Consider the following 24,634-nt stretch of genomic DNA (forward strand, 5'->3'; position numbering starts at 1 on the left):
GAAGACACTTCAGGTCCCAGATCAATTATGCTAAAAAAAATCCTCAACTGCAAGAAGAGCTGTGTCACCAGTTTACCTTCACTTTCAATTAGTGTAACAAATCAATGCTGGGTTAGTTTGTGTGCTTGGATTTCAACCAGGCTAACAGGAAAAGCAACAACAGAAGATTTAATCGAGGTGGTGACTTGTGTCGTTTAACTCACTCGATAGCAATAGCAGACATGTTCATGGGGCAGGTAATGAAAACACTGCAATAATTAAATAAAAAATAAACATTTTAGAAATTATGTGTTTAATAGGTGGGAAAGCCCTTGACATGGTGAAATTTTACTATATAAAGTTTCAAAACTATATAGCTGCGAGAAGCCAATAAAAGTACAAATAAATTAAAAGACATTTACAGTAGAACATATATATAGAGAAATGGACACCTGACTTTTCCAGCTATATGTGGTTTTCACATATCCTAGCTTGCTCAGAAACTGGGGTCAGAGCACAGGGTTGGCCATGAAATGGCACCCCTGGAGCACAGAGGGTTAAGGGTCTTGCTCAAGGGCCCAAGAGTGGCAGCTTGGTAATACCGGGGTTTGAACCCCTGACCTTCCGATTAGTAACCCAGCACCTTAACCACTGAGCTACCACTATCCCTGATGGCTTGTGCACCATGAGTGTTAATCCAAAGCCCAAAAAAATGGGGAGGGTTGCGTTAGAAATGGGCATCCAGCGTACCAAATCAAATATGCATCTGTGAGCAACAGTATGTTTTCATGTCAAGGAGGAGCACTACAGATGCAATACTTGCTTTGAGAATGTTGATGGAGAAGTGTAGAGAAGGGCAGAAGGAGTTGTATTGTGTGATTGGGATTTAGAGAAAGCGTACGACAGGGTGCCTAAAGGGGAGTTGTGGTATTGTATAAGGAAGTCTGTTGTGGCAGAGAAGTATGTGAGGGTGGTGCAGGACATGTATAAGGACAGTGTGACAAGAGTAACGTGTGCAGTAGGAACGACAGTCTGGTTCAAGGTAAAGGCGTGACTACATCAAGAATCGGCTTTGAGCCCCTTCCTATTTACAGTGGTGATAGACAAGTTCTATTAAATTTTTTATTATTTTTTATAATCCTATTTCAATTTCATTTTTATTTGTATAGCGCTTTTAACAATAAACATTGTCTCAAAGCAGCTTTACACGGATAATGTGGTGATAAAAATTAATATTATGTTCTTTATAAGTGTAAGTTTGTCCCTGATGAGCAAGCCGGTGGCAGGGAAAACTTCCCAAGACGGCATAAGGAAGAAACCTTGAGAGGAACCAGAATCAAGAGGGAACCTCATCCTCATCTGGGTTGCACGGATGAGATCAGACAGGAGTCTCCGTAGACGATCATGTTTGCGGATGATATTGTTATTTGTGGAGAGAGTAGGAAGCAGGTTGAGAAAAACCTGTATGGGTGGAGGTACGTGGAGAGAAGGGGAATGAAAGTCAGTAGGAGTAAAACAGAGTGCATGTGTGTGAATGAGAGGGAGGGCAGTGAAGTGGTGCGGTTGCAGTGAGAAGAGGTGGTGAAGGTGGCTGAGTTTAGGTACCTGGGGTCAACAGTGCAGAGTAATGGAGAGTGTGTTAGAGAAGTGAAGAAAAGAGTGCAGGCAGGGTGGAGAGGGTGGAGAAGAGTGATAGCAGGAGTGATTTTTGATAGAAGGGTTTTTGCAAGAGTAAAAGGGAAAGTTTATAGGATTGTCGTGAGACCTGCTATGTTGTATGGTTTAAAGACAGTGGCGTTGACAAAAAGGCAGGAGGCGGAGCTAGAGGTAGCAGAGTTAAAGATGCAGATATGTTCATTGGGAGTGACGAGGATAGACAGGATTAGAAACGAATTTATTGGAAACGTGCCTGTAGGACGTTTTGGAAACAAGGTGAGGGAGGCAAGGTTGAGATGGTTTGGACATGTGCAGAGGAGGGACATAGGGTATATCGGTAGAAGAATGCTGAGGATGGAGCCACCAGGAAGGAGGAAAAGCCAGTGAGGAGGTTTATTGATGTGGTGAGGGAAGACATGCAGGTAGTTGGTTTGAAAGAGGCAGATTAGAATGGATCCACAGTGGCGACCCCTAACAGGAGCAGCTGAAAGAAGAAGTTTGACTACCAGTTGTTGTAGAAGTAGTAGTATATTTCTATTCTATTTCTATTTAACCACTCAATAAGAGCAACATAAGAAGCCTTTTGGCACCCATCAGCAAGTCACAATTGTGCTATAACACCTTCAGCCCGCCAGTGTTACACCAGCTCACACCTCCATGTAATGAAATCACGATTGGATGACAGAATGGAATGAAGCATGACCTTATTGTTAGCAAGGAAATGCTTTTCTTTGCATTATGTCAGCATGTAGGGAAGTCATGGGTCAGAGTGTACGCCAGGTTCAACAGTCATGTTGTGTAACAACAGGGTTTGATCCATGGCCACATTAATGCCCTGGACCTACTGCCCTAGACAATTTTGCTTGGTTGGACATCGGACTCATAGAAAAATCAGTTCACAGTTGGTTTGGGTAAAGCTTTTTTGTGCTAGATCTGAAACCCACTGAAACCCAGGCTTCTGCTTAGGCAACTCTGAATCTTATTTGTTGACCTTGATGCCTGAAGGACAGATTGTTTTGGAAACATTCCAAGTATAATTTTTTCAAGTATTTAACTTGTGCAGTGGAAATCAAGGATCATAAGCTTTTAAGATATATCAACTGTGAGGTACATCATTTCAAACCCCAGCACTAATCACACTTGATGGCTTTTGGTGGAATGCCATTTCATTTCCTTTTATTGACAATATGTGGACAGGGGGTTAATACTTTAGATTATGAAATCCCTTAGCTGGCATGTTTGGCCGAGCCAGTTTATCATAACCGCGAGGACTTGAACGATTTTCTCATTTTATTTTCCTAAATGCATCAGAAGCACATTCAGGTCAAATTAACAGTTCAGTGACATTCTTAAAGCACTCGATAAAAAAAGTTGCTGATGAACTTCTTTTGCAATGTCAGCATTGTTGTCACTTCCTCTGTTCCTGTGAACTCTTCAATATGGAACCCATGAAGGTTTAGCCTCTTGCACCTAGTGTGCTCAGCCTGAACACAGTGAACACTCATCACACTGTTTGTCTTCATTGATTTATGAATCCACTATCTCGTGTCACCCGGCTGACTTTTCTCAGCAATTCAGCCAGGAGGATGTCGCAGGGGCGGTTAGATTAACATTCGGGATTGAAGAGATGTTTTTTTGCCACTTACATCAGTCACTGGAACGCAAACAACATTCACATCCATTATGTTGTGAAGAGTGTGTGTTATATGAGGGTAAAAGTGTGCAGTGCGTGGTACTGCGGTGTGGCGTGCGTCCTCAACACTGCCTGTTAGTCATAAAGCAGAGAGAAAGAATGAGAATAAGACAAAGAACTAAATATATGCATGGACAGATACAAAGAGATGGAGAGACAAAGAGGGAGATAATGAAGGAGGGAGAAGTGTTAGTTTGGATCTACAGTGTGGGACATAGATAGATAGATAGATAGATAGATAGATAGATAGATAGATAGATAGATAGATAGATAGATAGATAGATAGAGAGTTATATTATGTGATAGTCCACGTCATTCTAAAACCCGGCGGTGCGTGTAATCGGCCCGCGCACATACCAGACGCGTTCTCTCTCTCTCTCTCTCTCTCTCCCCTCTCACTCTCCCCCTCTTTCTCCCTTTCTCTCTCTCTCTCTCTCTCTCTCTCTCTCTCTCTTATGCGTGGAGAGTTATTCAGCCTCTCCGTGTTCGCCGCCATGAGCAGGCGCTGCGCGGGGTTATTAGGTACCGTTAGGTTGTCAGTGTGAGCTGCGGACGTTCCCGCGCGAGTAAATGGGCTTGGAGGCTGAGCGGGCGGAATGTAACGGATCCCGGGAAGGATGGGAGGAAAAAGCTCCTCAGCTGCTGCTGCTGCGTTCCTGCCGCCACCACCGCCACCGCCGCCGCTGCTGCTGCTGCTGCTGCTCGCCTGCATGCTGGCGTCTCCGGTCCGCGCCGGTAAGTGTGCGTCTGCAGCAGTGCATGCGCTCGGCTCCAGGACTAATGCCTACCTGCCTGTCTGTCTGTCTGTTGCATCCAATGCAATTGGACATGTTGAGGATGCGACCAGAGTAAATGATGCACTACAACCTGTTCATCACACCCGTGGAGAAGGACAGTAACAGTGTTCAATCCGAAATCCATTTGATCCCCAGTCATGCAGCCTGTGTGTGTGTGTGTGTGTGTGTGTGTGTGTGTGTGTTTACACTGATTCATCTTTTTATCTGATATAGACTGGAGGTACCAGGAGGCAAATGCTTCAGAAAGGAAGTTTGCAGGATACAAATCGAGGATGCAATCGAGCTTTGTTTTATTCTGCTGATCTGATTGATTAAATGTACCTTATAGCCGAAAGAACACAGACACACACACGCACACACACACTCACACTGCTGCATGCACAAGCATCACGCTATCAAACAGTGTGTTAAACAAATGCATTAGATTAGACACACCGTTTTCATTCCTCTGATCAATAGACAGTCACCTGGGAGCCCTTCACATTAACTAAATGAATTCGCATTTGTCCTGATTGCTCTGGGATTCTGTGGTAAAGATGCCAGCTGCTGATGCTTGATGGTCAGAAAAGGTGACAACATTCTATTAAAGGGAATACAGTACATTTTACATTCTGCAAGAGAACCAAGAATCATGCATTTCATAATAATATTTAATGATTGGATTTGTGTGTGCTTGTGTGTGCATGGGGGCGGGGTGTGGGGGGGGATTGGGGTCCAGATCCAATCTACCAAAAAAATAATAATTGTGCACAGCAATAATCCTGCAAAAAGTGAAGTCAATATTAATCATATAATACAATATTAATCAATTATAAATAATTAAATTTCCATGTAAACTGCTGGACTGGAGCAGAAATCTTTTAAAACCTAGATGAACAAAAATAAAGAACGAGAAGTGTATTCAAAAAGGAGTTTTTACTTAAAAAAATGTTTTCTCTATAACCTCTTTTGAACCTCTGGGGTCGTGAGAGCGAGCACAAAGAGTCGGCACTTCTCTTTCATGTAAAGTGGAGCAACTCCATCATCTCTCATCATCGCTTTCATCAGGAAGCCAGCAGAGAACAGAGCTGCTGTACATGTACAGGAAGGGAACTAAAGCAAGGCCTGTTTACTTCTCCACGTTCCCTAGATCACTTTAATGCCATCACGCTATCCTCTGGGAAGGAAAAAAATGTTTAGTTTACAGGCATGCTGTGTAACAAAGACCCACAACAAAAGCAGCGGGTGATGCCAACAGGCAGCAAATGTACTCGAAGCCCTGATTAACTCCGCAGGTGTAAGACTTCAGCTCTTTGCTAGGTGTGATGATGGAAAACCAAAACATGAATTGCTCAGGTCATCGCTTTAAATCACTGGGGTCTTTTTGGATCTGATACGTCTGAGAGAACACTGCAGTTTTCAAAAAATACTTAGTCTTTATTCTATACAATTATACTGACAAAAGTTTGTGGACACCTTATGCCCATATAGTGTGTTATTGTAAACAGTCATGACACTGGTATGTTTAACAGAGCATACACATTTGGGACAAATTCTGGAAATTGGAGCTGGGCTGTTGTGTTAAATCTAGAAATTTTGAATTTTCAAGAAAATATATTTACTATAAAAAGATAACTTCTTTAGTAATATAGCCTCTAAAAATGAGTTTTATTTATTTACTATTTTTTTTACACAGTCTTTGTATGAAGTCTCTTTTATTATTATTATTATTATTATTATTATTACAATTATATTTGTCATATACACAACTGTATATACACAGTGTAGTTAAATGCAAACATAAAAGAAAATACAATAAAAGCAAAGAAAAAAAATATATAAAAAAATGAAATATACAAATAAAATGCAATAAAATACATAAATTAAAATAAAATTTCTATTAACCAGTTTTTAGTTCTGTACAGGTAGAAAACGGGAAAATTCTATATAATATATTAAATCTAAAAATATAAAATTTGAAAAAAAAAAAAAAAAAGTTCAGGTTAATTATACTTCATTTGATTTCAGTTGTGCCTTTAATATGCATGGCTTTTTGCTTTTTGTAATATTCAGTGAGCACTGTGTATTTAAAAAAAAAAATATATATATATATATATATATATATATATATATATATATATATATATATATATATATATATATATTATTCCTACAATTTCTAAATATTAATTAATTAACAATTCAGAAAAAATTATTTCTACTTTAACTTGATTAGTTTTACTTTAAGTTTTATTTAATTTAATTTTCTGCAGATTTTAATCAATTAAATAAACTCACTATAAAATGTTCACAATGACAAAGAAAAGTTTCTGGCTGTAAAAAGCTTGGTTTTTATTTTGTTATGCAGTTTTGGGTTACAATTTTGGGTTACTGTGTCTTTGGAGTTTAATGTTTCTTTTCTATCTACCTGTGTGGGATTCCTCAGGGTTCACTGCTTTCCTCTCACCTCCAAGAAAAATACAAATTACCTGGCTACACTGAATTGGCCCAAGGTGTGTATATGCTGGCATCACATGCAAGCAGGACAAGCTTTGAATTCATTAGTGATCCAGATTAAAAGATCTGTTTATAAAGATTAATATTGTGCAAGTCATATAATAGTTATTTATACATTTCCAAATTTGTAAATTTACAAATTTAGCAATTGTTGAGAAAAACCGAGGACACAAATGGTACAGACATAATCAAACCATCATTTCTAAGATTGAGGAATTTGATCTGGACCTAGGGACAGCTCCTTGCACATTATTGAGTTATACTCTGGGAATGTCTTTGCTGACTGAGTCATCATGTAAGAGAAAGTGACGCATTTGGCTGAGATTTGAAGTTCGGAGATCAGAGGTTTAATCCGCTCAGCCTCGACACTTGCAGTCAGTCTGAAGTGCAGCCGACACTCACTACATACAACAGCACACTATGAGAAATAAGAAAAGGCATTGGAGAAGCACTAAAAAAGCATTTAGAAATCCACAGCGATCAATTTTTTTCTCATATTAGGTTTTCACAGAGACATGACAATATCAGTGATGCTGCTCAGACAGCAGCAGACTGTCCTTCTCAGTAGTAATGTTTGCAGACACTTTTCACTTTTCACAGTGGCACAGCAGACAGCCGGTGAAATATTTAATAGCACAGTGCAGGACCATGTGATGAGACCGTAAATAGTATATAGCGAGATCTTGTGTATAACTTAGACAGATAGACAGATAGATGGCTGCATGCATTCATGGATAGACGGACATTCAAAAACAGACAGAATCCTTTGCTCGATTCTGTCTGGTCCAAAGGTTTTGATTCATTTTTAATAGAAAGACAGAGAGACAGACAAATAGATTTTGTGGACAGATAAGTCCAAATTTAACGTTTGGCTCCAAAAGAAGAGCATATGTAAGGTGGAGAACAGAAGAAAAGATGTAAGCAGACTGCCACACACCTACAGTCAAGCATGGAGGTGGAAGCTTAATGGTTTAAAGATGTTTTGGTGCTTATTTCTGTGTACATCATTCACACAGAAACAAGGTCTTCATTCAAATTAGAGATGGAAGAAATACTGACCCAATATGGCTACCATTCCATACTTCAACACCATACAATTGACCAGTGACCGCACCTAAATCCTATTGAACTGCTTTGGGAAGAACATGATCACAAGGTCGGAAAGAAAACTTACCGTATTTTCCAGACTATAAGCTGCTACTTTTTTCCCACGCTTTGAACCCTGCGTCTTAAACAATGAAGCGGCTAATATATGGATTTTTCCTGTGTTTTTCCCCGTTTCACAAACTTCAAGCCAAAACACTGAGCCCCATAACATTAGACCAATGAACGGGTTCAGGTGAACCAATGAAAAAAAACGTTATATTTAATTTAGATGCACTCCCACTGAATCCACTGAATCATAAATATGGATGAGGTTCCTCTGACGTTTGACCTGCCTCTCACTCGGGCTGTCAACAGGAAATGCGAATCATTCGTCACGTTGAAAACAACCGGGCATGAAAAAAACACACTTTACCTGTGTTCTGAGCTGCACGGCATCGGGAGAAAAGCTTCACCGATGGTGATTTTTAAACGCACGATGCCAAAGAAAAACTCCAGAGAGAAATTGTTGTGAAAGGAAGGAGGAAGACAGAGAACAATTAATTTCTTGGTAGGCTACTGTTTAGATACAAGCCGTGTTACAGACACTGTCTTTCATTAAAGCCTGTGTAAAGTTCATTTGATTCAGTGTGGCTTATTTATGTTCAAAATACAAATCTTTGTCAAATTCAGTGGGTGCGGCTTATATTTGGGTGCGCTTAATAGTCCGGAAATTATGGTAAGTTTTACAAGAGGAAATACTTAAAGTATTTCAGCTCAATGTTTGGAAAAAACAGATGCCAATAATGTGGAAAGCTGTTGTTCATGTTTATTCATGGTTATTTTTGAATGAAAATAAAGTGGAGCATCTCTACATTCATATATTTGTTTTTGTCATAGTAAAACTTCATGCTGTTAAATTGCAGAATTTGATGCATATGAACAAAAGGAACATACAGTGCATCTCTTGCCTCTTGGATTATCCCATACATATGCTTATCATCGATTATCATTCCACAACACACGAGACAATGTGGTGTAAACTTGTAGACACAGAGGCCCTGATGGACTAAAATGCCAAGACGAGCTGATTTGCATGTGCAACTTGCTTGTTAGTGGATGTTTTGCTGAAGACTTCCAATTGCATGACTAAAAGTTGTATACATAGTGGAAAAGAAAGGAGACAATGCATAAATTAGGTTGTTTGCACAATACGTTTTGGATTTTAGTGACACTCTCAGAAATGTTCCACTGTATGTAATTAGGTGTCAACTACAAAACTCTGATTAGACGCGGTGAAAAACACAACGTGAACACATAGTAAATGAGATTGTAGACATTGTAGGGTACTCGGTTTATATGGCACGTATTGAATCTAATAACGTTCAAGGTAGTAATTATTTTAAGATGTTTTCTCACTGTATTGCAATATTATCTCTTTGTGTCAAAAGAATCCTTTTATTTTGTCTTGTATTGGCAAAATTGAGCTTCGAATAGATTTAATATCTGCCCTATGGTGGTATTGATTTGCTCCTCCGAGTGATATTTAGGCTGCAGTAGATCACACTGCAGGTGATAAATTAATTACTTTGCACAGACACCATGCTGTATAGGTACAACTGACAAATATACATTGGATTAAGCAAACACGATAAAAGGACATGCTGCCTGGATGTTTAAAAGACGCATTCATACGTAGATCTAGATATGATAAGGGTTTGCACATTTTGGTTATTGTTATGAAGTTTAACAGTGTTTTATAAGACAAATCTTTAGTAAAATCCCGGCTTTTATAAAGCAACGCAGTGGTGTTCCTTGTGGAATTGAGGGAAGCTTTCAGTTATGTAACCCGAAAAGCCAGCAACTATTTAGGTACACCATATACATATTTTCTATATTCTAGAAGTACCACACTAAGTAGTACACTCCCACAAGCCACTTTGTAACAGATCCATGTCTAACAATCCTTAGCATTTGTATGTATGATAGAGCAATAGTGTAATCTTCTTCTTCTTCTTCTTCTTTCGGCTGTTCCCATTAGGGGTCGCCACAGCGGATCATCCGTCTCCATACCCTCTGTCCTCTACATCTGCCTCTTTCAAACCAACTACCTGCATGTCTTCCCTCACCACATCCATAAACCTCCTCCGTGACCTTCCTCTTTTCCTCCTTCCTGGTGGCTCCATCCTCAGCATTCTCCTACCAATATACCCTATAGTCCCTCTTCTACACATGTCCAAACATCTCAATCTTGCCTCCCTCACCTTGTCTCTAAAACGTCCTACATGTATTGTCCCTCTAATAAACTTGTTTCTAATCCTGTCCATCCTCAAACCTCAACATCATAGAGCACTAGTGTAATGAACTGACGAATTGTGTGTGTGTGTGTGTGTGTGTGTGTGTGTGTGTGTGTGTGTGTATATATATATATATATATATATATATATATATATATATATATATATATATATATATATATACAGTTAACTGCACTTATTGTTTTTTGTTTATCTAAAAACATTGTTATTGTTTTGTCTTTCCATGCTGCCGGTTTTGTCTAGGTTTAGGTTTATTTAGTCTTTTATTTACAAGGTATAGTGTTTTACATTCTTTACAGACTGTTTTTTGCTCTTAATACATGACACTACATACATACAAAAAGATACAAAAAGGTACCTTGTTTTGCTTTTGAAAAAGAATCTCTATACAGTAAGATACACTATACAGACAAAAGTTTTTTACTAATCCATCCATATCTGGATCTTCCCCAAACAGTTACCACAAAGTGTGGCACAAGTGTATGGGATGTCTTTAAAGGCAGTATAATTAAATTTTCACTAAAATACGAGACCCAAACATATTCCAGCATGACAATGCCCCTGTGCACAAAGCCAGCTCTTAAAAAAAAGATATGCATTATCTAGGTTGGAGTGAAAGATCTTGAGTGGCCTGCTATACGGCTCTGACCTCAACCCTACTAAACACCTTTATGATGAATTTGAACACTGATTGCACCACAGGCCTCTTTTCCTACATCTGTACCTTACTTTATTAAGCCCTTATGGCTGAATGAGCACAAATCACTTTATTCTCAGCACATTTCACGCTCAGTCAAACATTGCGCAAGTTATCTACAGTCACAGAAGTTGTCAAAGTTGGATATTTGCCTATTCTGAACACTCTCTCCACAGTAGCTGAGATAGATCAGGGCAGATACAGACACTTTGAAAAGGTCCATAATTACATTTCACTTTCAGCATCTATTCAAGGCTCTCCATTTTGGGGCACATTCTCTGTATAGGAAATAATTGGTTTCAGAATTTTTCTCTAGAAACTTGCAACAAAGCTCATCTCTGTGACGATAATTTACTTTCACCGCTGCTATTTTTAGGGTCCTGACCTTTCTCTTTATTTGGTAATATGTAATGGCTATTTCATGGCTATTTTATTCATGTAATTTTTTTTTTGTTAGCACAGCATTTATTATCAGATTTCATGCATGCCTATTTTCTGTCCCTTAAATTGTATATACGGATAATTATTTTTTAAAGCAAAAAATGTGCATTTATTACAAAGTACAACACGTCTTGATATACACTACACTGACATCTGCATCGCCTGCACTGACCTTTACATACAAGCACACACACACACACACACACACACACACACACACACACACACACACACACACACACACACACACACACAATCGACATTCATTGTTTTAACACCACAGACATTAATCTGATGGATGCAACTTTGTATATATTTTATTTTGAATGTAAAACAATGTATTTTTTTTATTTATTAAATTAAATTGATCTTATTCCATAAAATCCAAAGATGGAAAGTAACTAATTACATTTACTCGTGCAACTGTAATTGAGTAGTTGTTTTATGTACTTCTACTTTTTGAAAGTAGTTATAAAAATGTGTCATTTTACTTTTACTTAAGAATGTTTAGTTTGAAGTATTGTACTTAACTACATTTTATATCCTATCCGTAACATCCGCAGTTAAAAGTTGTTTAATGCTTTGGTTTACTGTCTGAATCTGAATTTGCGATTTGTCTTATTATCATAAATGACATTACAACAGGAGATAATTTCTTCTGCTGCGAAACAACATTAGATTTAAGTCATTGTTTTTTATTTATTTATTGCACTTTACTTTGTAAAGGTGTTCCTTTAATTAAACTCTAAATTTCCCCACAAATTTTAAATGAGCTACTTTTAACTTTTACTTGAGTAGATTTTCAGTCCAGTAACTTGAACTTAAGTACAATTTAATTGAATAACAGTACTGTTACTTGAGTAGAATATTTCATTACTCTTTCAACCTCTGATGAAATCAATATTCACAATCTAAGACCTTGATTTGTGTAATATTGTAAATGTTATATTGCTGCAATTACAACCCAGGATACAGTGAATAACGAGGATGGACAAGATTAGAAATGAGTTTATTAGAGGGACAGCACATGTAGGACGTTTGGAGACAAGGTGAGGGAAGCGAGATTGAGATGGTTTGGACATGTGCAGAGGAGGAACATGGGGTACATCGGTAGGTGAATGCTGAGGATGGAGCCACCAGGAAGGAGGAAAAGAGGAAGACCAAGGAGGAGGTTTATGGATGTGGTGAGGGAAGACATGCAGGTAGTTGGGGTGAAAGAGGCAGATGTAGAGGACAGAGGGTATGGAGACGGATGATCCGCTGTGGCGACCCCTAATGGGAAGTCGAAAGAAGAAGAAGAAAAAGACAAATATGGCAAAAACATTTAGGGTTTTTCGGGTGGCATTTAAAGTTTGATGCAGCTTAGAGGGACACCACTTTTTGTCCATTTTAATGCAGAAATGTTCCATCTTTACTGTACACAAATGCTAATAAAAATGAGTTGACGAGATGTGATTGTATCCACTAATCAGGCAGGTCTGCTCCCTCTCACTTCATCCTCTTGTGGCTGATTGTTCCGTAGCATTGTGAAAAGCTGTCTGCAATCACGTTTTGACGCACGAACAATGCAACATTGTGCTGTACTGAATGCTTAACTTTGACACGCTGCCTATACATTTTGTGAAACTTCCACATGCTTGTTTTTTCACTTGGCAAGAGCCTTTTGATTGAGTTTTTTTTTCACAAAATAGCACTAAGATCTCAACACGTTCTGTGTTAGTAGGTTTTGATGCAGTAAATATACCACCATTAAGCTTCACAGGCCAAAGAAATATAACATTTGGATGCATATTTACAAGACCTAGCAGTGCCAAGGGCTCAGGAGGAGGAAGTCGATCCATGCCAGGAACCTGAGCTTTCAGTCCTTGCAGAATAAATCACTGCAGCAGGCTCAGGTGGTGAAATGGTGACCTGGCCATGTATCATCACCCAATCACACTTACACACACACACATACACTACTGCTGTAAAACTGGGGGGAAGGAAGCAGAAGATGAAACTGTATGAAACTGGAAAAAGGTATTGGCGTGCTTTTGAACTGACCATATGTGTAACTTCTAGTGTGAAAACGAACACCCTGTAAAAATTCAACGAGGTCAGTAGGTGAGTGCAGAGTTTATCCCAGAGATGATATTAGTGTGAAACTTGGTAGTATATCCAGGGTTTTAAATTTAAGACCTGGTACTGCTGCTATACTCCAGTTGTATTAACAATATTTATAGCAGGGGTCACCAACTTTTTAGAAACTGCGAGCTACTTCTTGGGTACCGATTGATGTGAAGGGATACAGGTTTGATACACACAGTTTTTAGTTTGATCTGAAATAACAAATTTGCTCAATTTACCTTTTATTATATGTTATTATTAATAATTATGATATTCATCTATGTGAAGACACTGATCATGTTAATGATTTCTCATAATAATTATCAAAAATGATTTAACAAAGTAGGAAACAGTTATTTTTAGAAAACGCGGGCTACTCATGCGGTCCTTGCGGGGCCACGTTGGCATTGTTGCCATCATCTAAATTATCACGACAATTTGTGGCTTTCCACAATGATGCAGGCACCTGTGTGACCCAAAATTCTGCAAAATACACCATTAATCAGATTACTCTCAGTGTACATTGTTGATCTCTGTAACCTCTATACACAGAAAGGGAAAAATCTGGGCTCTCATAATTAACAAAACACAACACAATGCACAACAACCCCCATCCAAAAAACAAAAAGAAAAAATTGTTTTGTAGTTAGCACATCGGTATAAATGTAATTGTCTTTCAACGTAACTAAGAAACCAACATGATGAAGAACATGATGGATTAAACATGATATGAACAAAAGTTTGTGGCCACTCAACCATAAGATTTGTGTATTTTTTAATATTACTATTGACAAATTGATTAATTAAATACAACATTGTGCAACAAAAAGTGTTATTTTTAGCTAGGACTGTCAATCGATTCAAATATTTAATTGCGAATAATCGCGTGATGTCATGAGTTACAGTAACTCACGATTAATCGCAACTTATTTATACATTTTTATCTGCTTCAAATGTACATTAAATTAATACTTATCAAGTTTTTAATTCATCAAAATGGGCATAAACAAATATAGATGATTTATGCAAATGTATGCTTATTATTAGTGAAACCCTACGCAACATAGAGCATGAATAAATATTCTTGCAAATGTTTTAAAGTAATTGTGGTGTTTTAAATTAAATAAATCATCAGGACACAACACGGATGGTTTTAATTGCCAAATGTGTGCACCATGGTGGTTTTTGGTGCTTGATTTGAGACTAAACAAATGTTTATTGATAATAAAATGTTTTTCGGTGGAGTTTTTTTTTTTTTTTTTTTGAGTAAAGAACAAATCTGTTGCGTTGAAGGTTTTAATTTCGCCTCTTTTATATTTATTTATTTATATTTTTGATAAAAACGGTCAATCAGAAATGCGCACGCATTAATCGAGCGTTAATAAAATTTGTGCCGTTAAAATTTATTTGCGTTTACATGTTAGTTTTAACATATTGTGTATGTTTATTGTACTTTGCTCATTTTAGGGCACGTTATTCAACAAAATTTTACCCACAGTCAGAAACCAATAGGAAATGTTTAGAGTCCTACAAAAGAGCACTACAATTGAAAGCGTTCAAGTAGTGTTAAGGTTAATACCTTAACCTCACTAATTCTACCAGTAAAGCTCCCAGTAATTCAAATGTATAAGCAAAGGAAAATGTCGAATACAATAAAAAACTATTAGTCTCAGGAACAGTCTATTACAGTTTGCTTAAGTACAAAGTGTTCACTGGGGTATACGTTGACCACCCATAAACATCGACTGAGACACTGAAACTGTGTTAATTAAATGCACTTTATATTATTCAAGTCTTAAATGAACAACAAAGGACAGGAAGTGTTGTCGCTCAGCACTTGATTTTATAGAAACTTTATTGCCGTGTCATAAACTTTAATTGCCAGGCAATAATCTATTTGGTAGAAATGGCTACGTGTTACAAACTGGACAGCCTTAATTTCTAATAAATCAAACAGTCATATAGTTGCAATTCATGAGGATTTTCTTTTTTGCATTATTTTAGGTTTTACAGTAAAACTGTACTGGGTATTATTGCTAAAATCTTTCAAAATCTTTCGAAATCTTTGAAGAACAAATTTAGACATTGTGCTGAAACAAGGTATAAAGCAGGCAACATTACATCCTTAAAGGTCAAGAATCCTCATCATTACAGCTGTAATTATCAACTTCTTTTAACTCTCATTATTAAACATGAACGTTTTCCACTATATAATGGAGACACCTTGCTTTTCCAGCCATATGTAATTCTTCCCCAAACATAATTCAAGCATAAAAATGCCTCTGTGCACAAAGTAAACACCATAAAGATATAGTTTATATGGGTCACATCATTAGCAGCCTGCTATAGAGCTCTGACCTCAACCCTTAAGACCTTAAGATGAATTGGAACACTGACTGCACCCCAGGCCTCCTCACCTCACCTACATCAGTACTTGACTTTACTAATGCCCTGTGGTTAAATGAGCACAAATCTCCACAAGCACACTCCACAATCGAATCTTCCCAGAAGAGTGGAGGCTGTTAGAACAGGAAATGGGGACCAAATGTGGAATGGGATGTTCAAAAAGCACACATGATCTTATAGACACATAAGCTATATAGATACAGAAATGGCTTTGTAACCGTTTGCAGACTGATACATGACAATTATGTTGTTTCTCATCTGTTCTTAAATTTCTCTAGATTGTGGCATGATATGTTGCTTTTGAGATCTAGTGTGCTTTACTTTGTCAGACAGGTTCTATTTAAGTGACTTCGTTATTCAATATGTCTGGCATTAACCAGGCCGGGTGTGGCAAGTGAAATGTAACTTAGATTTCCGAAAAATGTGGTTAATCACTGTTAGTTAATGATTTAGCAGGTAGGGGGGGCAATTACTTTTTTACATAGGGGTAGGCAGGTAAAAACAGCTTTTATTCCCTTTAAAAATTAAATATATATTTAATTATGGTTTAAAAAATAACATTTTGTATTTACTTGGATTATCTTTGTATAATTAAAAATGTTTTATAAACTTTATAATGTGTGTCACAAATGTACAAAAAAAAAAATCAGCAAATACTTTCATACACACATGCTATATAGATAAATATATATGTATATAGATATACATATACACAATAGGGCTTCACCGATTTACATTTATTTATATATAATTATTACTAAATGTGCTATACTTTTATTATTTTGAAATTGACCAATGATATGTGACCATTATTTTCTATGCAGATTGATTTCTCCTCACTAAACTGTTTCTCAAACGCTTTCTCTCAGCACCACTGCTGCTACGTAAATATGACAACAAATGACAACACTACAGAGACCGAGGCGTTTCCTCAGAGTTACATAAAATATTGATATAGAATATAGACTGTCTGGTTTTAATATTATTTTTTGTTTGTTTGGTTGTTTTGCACTACAAAAGGCTGTTTGTGAAAGGGTCATGCATTAGAGGTCTAAAGGCACTTAAGTAAATTTATGATTTGCTGTCTGTCTGATTCAAAACAATTAAAGTGAACTATCTGTACCATACTGAATTTACATAGCATCAAAACATCATTGCATCCAAACACATAAAGTTGGAATCAAATTATGCATCATAATAGGGGTGAATTTTATTGCATCTCATCGGTAGCACGTCCCTTCTATCTATCTATCTATCTATCTATCTATCTATCTATCTATCTATCTATCTATCTATCTATCTATCTATCTATCTATCTATCTATCTATCTATCTAAATATAAATTAATATTTTGAATATTGAAACCAATTAAATTTTCTTTGTTGGCATTGAAGTTTTTTTCCTCAGTATTTTCAGGTGTATTGTAATATTACTGTATTATAGATTAAAAATATTGTGCATCTTGCATTTGGCCAATAAAGGATTTTGATTATGTTACGGAAATAGCATATGCATTCCCCACAGCATGAAAGCAGAAAGTCTGAATTTTGGCAAAAACAACAGTGTTTGTGTGTGTGTGTGTGTGTGTGTGTGTGTGTGTGTGTGTGTGTGTGTGTGTGTGTATGTGAGTCTCTGTGAAGCTTCTTAATGCAGACGACACATCTTCAAGCTGGTCCCTTTTCATTTTATCATTAATTATTTTTTCGTCTATATTTTAATAGATGTGAATTCAGGATGGTTTTATAAATTATGCAGCGCTGCCTATTAATGCACTGAAAACTTTAGAGATAACTAGGTGTCAACAGCAGTGATTTATTTATCAGTGCATTATTATGCAGACAAACAACACACACACACAGAAATTCATAAGAATGCAAAAGCCTTTTCTCTGCATGATGCCTTTTCTGTGCGTACAGACAAAATGTACCGCCAAAAAGAAAAAAAATGGCTGTGCGCCTTTTATTTGCAGACTGTTTAACACTCGAAGGCACTTTCAGATATCAATCGAAGAGCTCCCACATGAGTAAATAAAAGTGGAGTGTAATGGAACTATTGATTGACCGTGACCTCAAGACCAGGTGGAGCAGTGGAGTGTTTTCCACATTCTAAAGCACACACACCCAAATGCACACACCATTTAATTTGTTGATAGAAATGAGGGAAGAGAAAGTAGTACCAAAAAGAAGGTATATATATTTCCAGCTTTTACTTTTACTGTTGTCAGTCAAAGCTGTGGAAATGTATAAGAAAACACTTTCTCAACACCTTTCCATCTCTGCTTTTCTGATTTTTGCTTTCAGACAGCCTATCCGCCCCACTGAATGTGACCATCAAGACCTTAGAGGGCAATGCGGCTGTGGTCACATGGGACATCCTCGAGGGAGATCCGGTCATCGGGTTTGCCATCACACAGCAGGTATTAATGTACTGTATATCGACAAAAATTTGTAGACACCTGTTCATAAGATATGCATGCACTTTGAACATACCATTCCATGTTTAATCTCCAGTTACAGTTATAATAACCTCCAATCCTCTGGGAAGATGTTGACTAGATGTTGGAGTGTGGAGATTTGTGCTGTGCAGTTTCTCTTAAGGGTGTTCAGCAGGGTTGATGTCAGAACTCTATAGCAGGCCACTTCTTCTTGGAGCTGGCTTTGTGCACAGGGGCATTGTCATATTAGAACAGGTTTGGATCTCCTAGTTCAAGTGAGGGAAACATTTAATGCTACCATATTCAAAGACATACCAACAGGGATCCAAGGTTGGATGGGCACAACTAGGTCTAAGAACAGAGGGGCCAGGAGTGGCACTCCTGCATTCCTAAAGGGTTGGTGATGCAGCTCGAGTTCCTGAAAGAGAACTGCTTACAGCTGGAAATATCAGGTGTCCCAATTCTGTTGTTCATAGTTTATCTTGAACGTGTTTTAGTTAATTTTTGTATGTAGATACAGTGCACAGTGCTTTTGCAGGATATATGTGCTGGAAATATTTTAGACACCATGGCGAATTGCAGGCTTGTGAGTGTATATGTGATCTGGGGAGATGTGCTGTAACTCTGTGTCCCCCAGTAATGGAGAGTAGAATTACCATCTGTTGGAGCACAAAGTCATTACAGCCTTGTCACCAAAGTCCCTGACCAAACGCTATCCCTGAGTTTCAATAACAAGCCAACAATGGCCTGTTCTACTTCCTTTCATTTTGGTTTGCTTTTTAAAACAGTGGTGTTTTCCCAATTGGTTCATTACTTTGCTGAGTGCTAACTGCAAAGTCATCACCTTATTACATAACCACACATTTGCAGCCTATAAAAGACACTTTCTATGTCACTCTTGTTCATTTTCACATTCTTTTTTTCTTCAAGAAATTGGATTAAAAAAGCCTGAATCTTGTTTTTATGCTAAATTCCATATTTTAAATATATTCCTTGTCAGTCCATAAATATATATCTCATTTTCCATGACCGTGTCCTGGATTTTCCACAAATGTAATGTATGTACAGAATTCATGACATTAAATCCTAATCGAGTAAAGTTCAGTTCCAGTTTGGAACACTACACAAGGAGAAAAGGATTCAGAAGGTAAATACTTAGGACTGCCCTGTAATACAAATTCCCAACAGCTAAAACCTCCTATTTAAATCTCTGTTCTGTGTTATACCAAATGCCTGTTTTCTTTTGGGTTGCCACTGTTATTGGTTATACATATTTTTGAGTTGTTGAGGGGATTTATTTTTTAAAATGGTACTGAATTACATGCAGATCAGACATAACATTATGACTGGTGAAGTGAATTACACTGATTATCTCTTCATCATGGAACCTGTTAGTGGGTGTGATATATCAGGCCTCAAAGTTGTTGTGTTAAAAGCAGGAAAAATGGGCATGTGTAAGAATCTGAGTGAGTTTGACAAGAGCCAAATTGTGATGGCTAGACAACTGGGTCAGAGCATCTCCAAAACTGCAGTACTTGTGGGCTGTTACTGGTCAGTATCTGTTAAAAGTGGTCCAAGGAAGGAACAGTGGTGAACCGGTGGCAGGGTCACGGGCGTCCAAGGCTCATTGATGCACATGGTGAGCAAAGGCTGCCCTAATTGGTCCAATCCATCAGACGAGATACTGTAGTTCAAACTGCTGAAGAAGTTAATGCTTAATATATATTTCATTTATTAAATTCCAAAATACCCTTCAATAGATTTTTCAAAATTACATATAAAAGACATAATTGAATGCACACGTGACCTATATAGACCTGTTGTGATTTTCTAAAGAAATATTTTAAGCAACACTTTGGTACTGATAACTATTTGTCGTCTGCCAATCTTGTATATTTCAGAAGAAGGATGTGCGCATGATGCGCTTCATCCAAGAAGTCAACACTACCACTCGCTCCTGTGCATTATGGGATTTGAGGCTGATACAGAGTATATTGTCCACGTGCAGTCCATCAGCATGAGTGGCACGAGTCCACCTAGTGACCCCGTCCTCTTCCGCACACCAAAGGAGTCTGAGAAAATGGCTTCCAAAAGTCCTGGTAAGTCAAAGAGAAACTGTACCTTTGTTAATATATATAATTGTATACAGTATATATTGTCTAAACCTGCTACTTTATTAGAACTTATCTAATGGCAAAGACAACAAGGTTAAGGAGCCACTTAGGGTCGAAGAAGAAAAATATATCGCACATAGACCAATAAATACAGTATATTAGTCTACTATCACTGATATGCTGACTGTCCAAAAAATTCACATCTTTTTTAACTAAAAGACTAATTTTATATTGTGTTTAAGGTTTAGAAATTAATGTAAATGTTATATCCATAACTTAGGTTTCCTTTAGGTTCTCTAGTTTCCTCCACCTCCTCCCAAATAACATCCCAAATCATAGCAAATATCAATTTGTATTGAAGTAAATGATGTAAGGAGGCCTGGAGTGCAATCAATGTAACGATTCATCCCAAAGGTGTTCAATAGGGTTGAGGTCAGGGCTCTATATCTTCCACTTCGAGATCTTTCACTCTAATTAATATAAACTATATCTTTATCAAGCTGGCTTTGTGCAAAGGGATGCTGGAACAAAGACATCCTATATAATTGTGGGCCACTGACTTTGTGCTAATATCATGGATAATAATGATATATGGCTAGAAAGTCAGGTGTCCTAATACCTTTGTCTTTATATTGTATAGATACAAAAACTTATTCTCTATTATTTCTCCAAGATGTTAGACCTTAGATTTTGACCAGCTAAATGAAAAACTGGGTCAAAATACAATGAAAAGCTGGCTGTAAAAAGTTTGCAGTCAGATCATTAATGTTGATTCATGCATTAACGCAGCAGGGTTGCCGTTATACAGCAACTCTAAAAATACACTAATTCGAAGTGAAAATGTCAGCAGGACAGACCGCCCTGTCTACACAACCCGCAATATTTCCACGTTTATGTTTAAAAAATCAGTTTAGTGACCCACATATTTAGATATTCAACATTGCGCCTGGAGAATAATGCAAAGCCATTATAGAAAGGTGGAAATCCTCGAACAGAGGATATGTTGCCAGACACCTTTTAACCGTGTAAAGCCAGAGAATGTGCCAGGTTTCTTCTCACTCCCACATTCATTTCTAAGAATGGTCCAGTGATGTTTTCTTTTACTGTGAGTCATACAAAGTGGCTTAGGCTTCAGGAGAACTTCTCAAGTTAAAAAAAAAAGCAGAACATTTCCTGTAGGCAGTTTGATAGATGAACAAGTGATGTGTCAATCGCTTCTTTCAAAATTAATTACAAAGCTGAGTGTGCACATAAGCAGCTGTGTTGTCTTGATCATAATGAGTTAAGTCATTAGCATTTGCATTTATAACAGTTAAGATGTAAATTTCAAACTTGTTGCTTTTCTCGACTGAAACAGACAATGTACGCAGAATTATAACGAAATGAGAGTAAACCGAGGTCAATTCCAGGCTGGTTTACACTAGTTTGATGTAATACGTCAGCGGCGACAGGCGGGCGTTCCCTGAAAAACATTGTTTGATAATCAGCCATTAGCACTCGAGTTGCTCTCCAGTTAATCAAGCAAGCGGTCTTCTGCTTCACTTCATTTCAAATAGCTCGAGGGTGGCTAATGAGTGCAGACAGTTAATCTTTCTCACCATACGCCTCCTGTTTCAAGGTGAAGTGGCTTTACGTTGCTTTTCTGTTCTGGACTTATGACATGTATCCGCACTGACAGGCAGAGTTAAAATTTTACAAAAAATCACATCGCAAAATGACAACTTTTCAGCTATAGCAGAACTAGATAAGAGAGTTCCTTCCTTACGAGCCGCTCCATAAGTCCAGCCGGCCTGTCCTTCAGCGCTCATCAGAGGCTAAAACAAATAGGGAATTCACAAATGATCTTAATTACCACCAGGCGCTTTGCATCTGCTACCAAGAAGGATGGTCTCGTTGTAGGAAACAGGACTTTAAAGACAGGAAGGAAAGAGGTATGAAGTGGAAGAATTTTCAGTGCCTGATCAAAGTCTTCTGCTTCCTTTGAGTCATCATAGCTACCACTTCACATCTGGATACAAAAATAGACACTTATAGTGAAAACTACACTGTAGGAGAAAAAAAAACATTCTTAGAGAAGGATTAGAATGTGGCCATATTATGTGTCATGTTCGCTGTCATAGTACCAGAGGTGTTTTCTTGTGTAGTTTTTCTTTATATGCATGTGTATGTGTTTGTGTATCTTGACAGATGAGGTGACAATGAAGGAGGTTGGCCAGGCTGCCCAGTTGAGGGCTGGAGAGCTGATCATCATAGTAGTGGTCCTGATCATGTGGGCAGGTAATACATTAATGTCAAGAGTGTTATTAAACACCATTCTTTTTCTTTGCGATAGCAAAACTAGTAGTAATAATAGTTGTCGTAACAATAGGTGTAAAAGTAGCCATATTAAGAGCAATAGTAGTTGTTAGGAAGTTTTCCTCTCTAGCTCCAAGGACCATATAAGGATTTTCACTATCTAGGTGCGCTGATTAGGGGATTGTACTCGCCCCAGAGTGTCAGTAAAACACGGTACAGGATTCAGAACACTCAACTTTACTGGGTATAGAATAGATCGTATATGAGAGGATTCTTGCTGTCTTCTGTTAGCTGCTGTTCGGTAGGTTGCGTGATGCATGCTGAAAGGCCACTGCTAAATGGTCAGTGCTGAGTGACAGTTTGCACGATGTCGAATGGCCACTGGGCAATGACGACTGCTGCTCGGTGTAGCTTGTCATTGCTTGGTAAACTGTATGTCTGCCTCTAGTGGTGAAGTGTGGAAATACAACTAAATAGGAATCCTTTCTTACAGCAGTAGTAATGAAGAAAGAAAGAGGGTTCCCCTTTTGAGTCTGGTTCCTCTCAAGGTTTCTTCCTCATAACATCTAAGGGAGTTTTACCATGCCACAGTCGCCATGGCTGCTCATCAGAGATAAATACACATCGTTCACCTTAACTAATAATTTCTGTAAAGCTGCTATGAGACAATGTCTGTTGTCAAAAGCGCTGTAGAAATAAACTTGACTTGACTTGACTTTTACTTCACCGTGAAAATCTTTCAATCAGTTGCTAAATGTTTCTACAATGGTTTAATTTGAATAACACTTTTTGATGTTCTATTGTGAAGTATACAGTATTGGTTTATGAGGTTTGCAAATCGTTGCATTCTGTTTTATTTATATTTTACACAGTGTCCTAACTTTTTTGGAATTGGCGTTGTTGTAATATTATTATTATTAGTAGTAGTAGTAGAAGTAGTAGTAGAAGTAGCTTTATTGCTTCCACCTTGCTCTAATCTTTGAAGTCAGAGACCCTCTGTAGTCTCCACCAGGTCACAACCATTACTTCTCATTGTATTGCAAACAGAAACAGCACACACAAACTATGAAAAAAGGTTTTTTCTTAGATATCAGTAAGAGTGGAAAATTGTGACTTTTCCTTCACAGTTTATTTAAATTGACATGGAAAAATAATGTACTGTATAAAGATGAAATGAAATCAACACTGCATGGGTGCATTTAAGGAAAACGTTGTGCCAGTTCTTCCCAGTTAGTGTAGTAGTATTTGGTAGTGTAAGGTAGTATACAGAATTTAACAGTTAAGGTGAACGATGTGTATTTATCCCTGATGAGCAGCAATGGTGACTGTGGCAGGAAAAACTCCCTTAGATGTTATGAGGAAGAAACCTTGAGAGGAACCAGATTCAAAAGGGAACCCAATGTACCCAAGGAAAGAGAATACATTTTTTTTTTTTAATTGGCCCTAAAACCCCATTGTAATTTCTCACATATATACACAATTATACTGTATATTCAAAGCATCTTTCCAGCCAGTTTGATTAAATTAATGCATAATTGCTTTTGACCTACTAGTTGAAAGCCTTATACTACAGGAGTTTGATTTTGGATCATAATTTACCTTCATCATCACACGGACATTCAATCTAAATGTAAGCCGATCGTGAGATTGTTTAGACAGGCCGCGGTGAGATTGTGCAGTATTGTGTTTTTAAATCATTATTGCAATATTGCAGTTTGTATTTCTGAATACTTCTAAGAATTTAATTCATGAACAGGCCCACTAACCCACATATGTCCTGGTCTAACTGGTATGTAAGAGATACAGATAAAAAGGAAGAGAGAGAGAGAGAGAGAGAAAGAGAGAGAGAGAGAGAGAGAGAGAGAGAGAGAGAGAGAGAGAGAGAAAGAGAAAGAGAGAGAGTGAAAGAGAGTGAAGTGTCTGAGTTTCTTCTGTCTAATTGAACCACTGGGGTTTTCCATTCTCTGTGCAGTCCATATCAAGCAGGACAAAAGAACCGGATTAGTGTTTCCCAGGCATTCAAAATGAATAAGCTTCTTGTTGTGCTGTGTGTTAGTGTCTTCCCTGCTCTACCACCTGACTCAGCTCTGGATTATTGGCAAGCTCTTCAGTCACGTGG

The 24,634-nt window shown here is 37.7% G+C and overlaps 1 protein-coding gene across 1 annotated transcript in view; it reads left to right on the plus strand.

Moving 5' to 3' along the window:
* The first annotated feature begins 3,734 nt into the window (after nucleotides 1-3,734).
* Nucleotides 3,735-24,634, plus strand: part of fndc5b (fibronectin type III domain containing 5b) — a 28,549-nt gene continuing 7,649 nt past the window's right edge. Inside the window, 5 exon segments of the mRNA XM_046844452.1 lie at nucleotides 3,735-4,063; nucleotides 17,973-18,088; nucleotides 20,008-20,077; nucleotides 20,080-20,205; nucleotides 22,408-22,497. Coding sequence (XP_046700408.1) covers nucleotides 3,946-4,063; nucleotides 17,973-18,088; nucleotides 20,008-20,077; nucleotides 20,080-20,205; nucleotides 22,408-22,497 — 520 coding nt within the window. The 5' untranslated portion in view covers nucleotides 3,735-3,945.

The sequence above is a fragment of the Silurus meridionalis genome, chromosome 29, assembly GCF_014805685.1.
Source record: "Silurus meridionalis isolate SWU-2019-XX chromosome 29, ASM1480568v1, whole genome shotgun sequence".
NCBI lineage: Eukaryota > Metazoa > Chordata > Actinopteri > Siluriformes > Siluridae > Silurus > Silurus meridionalis.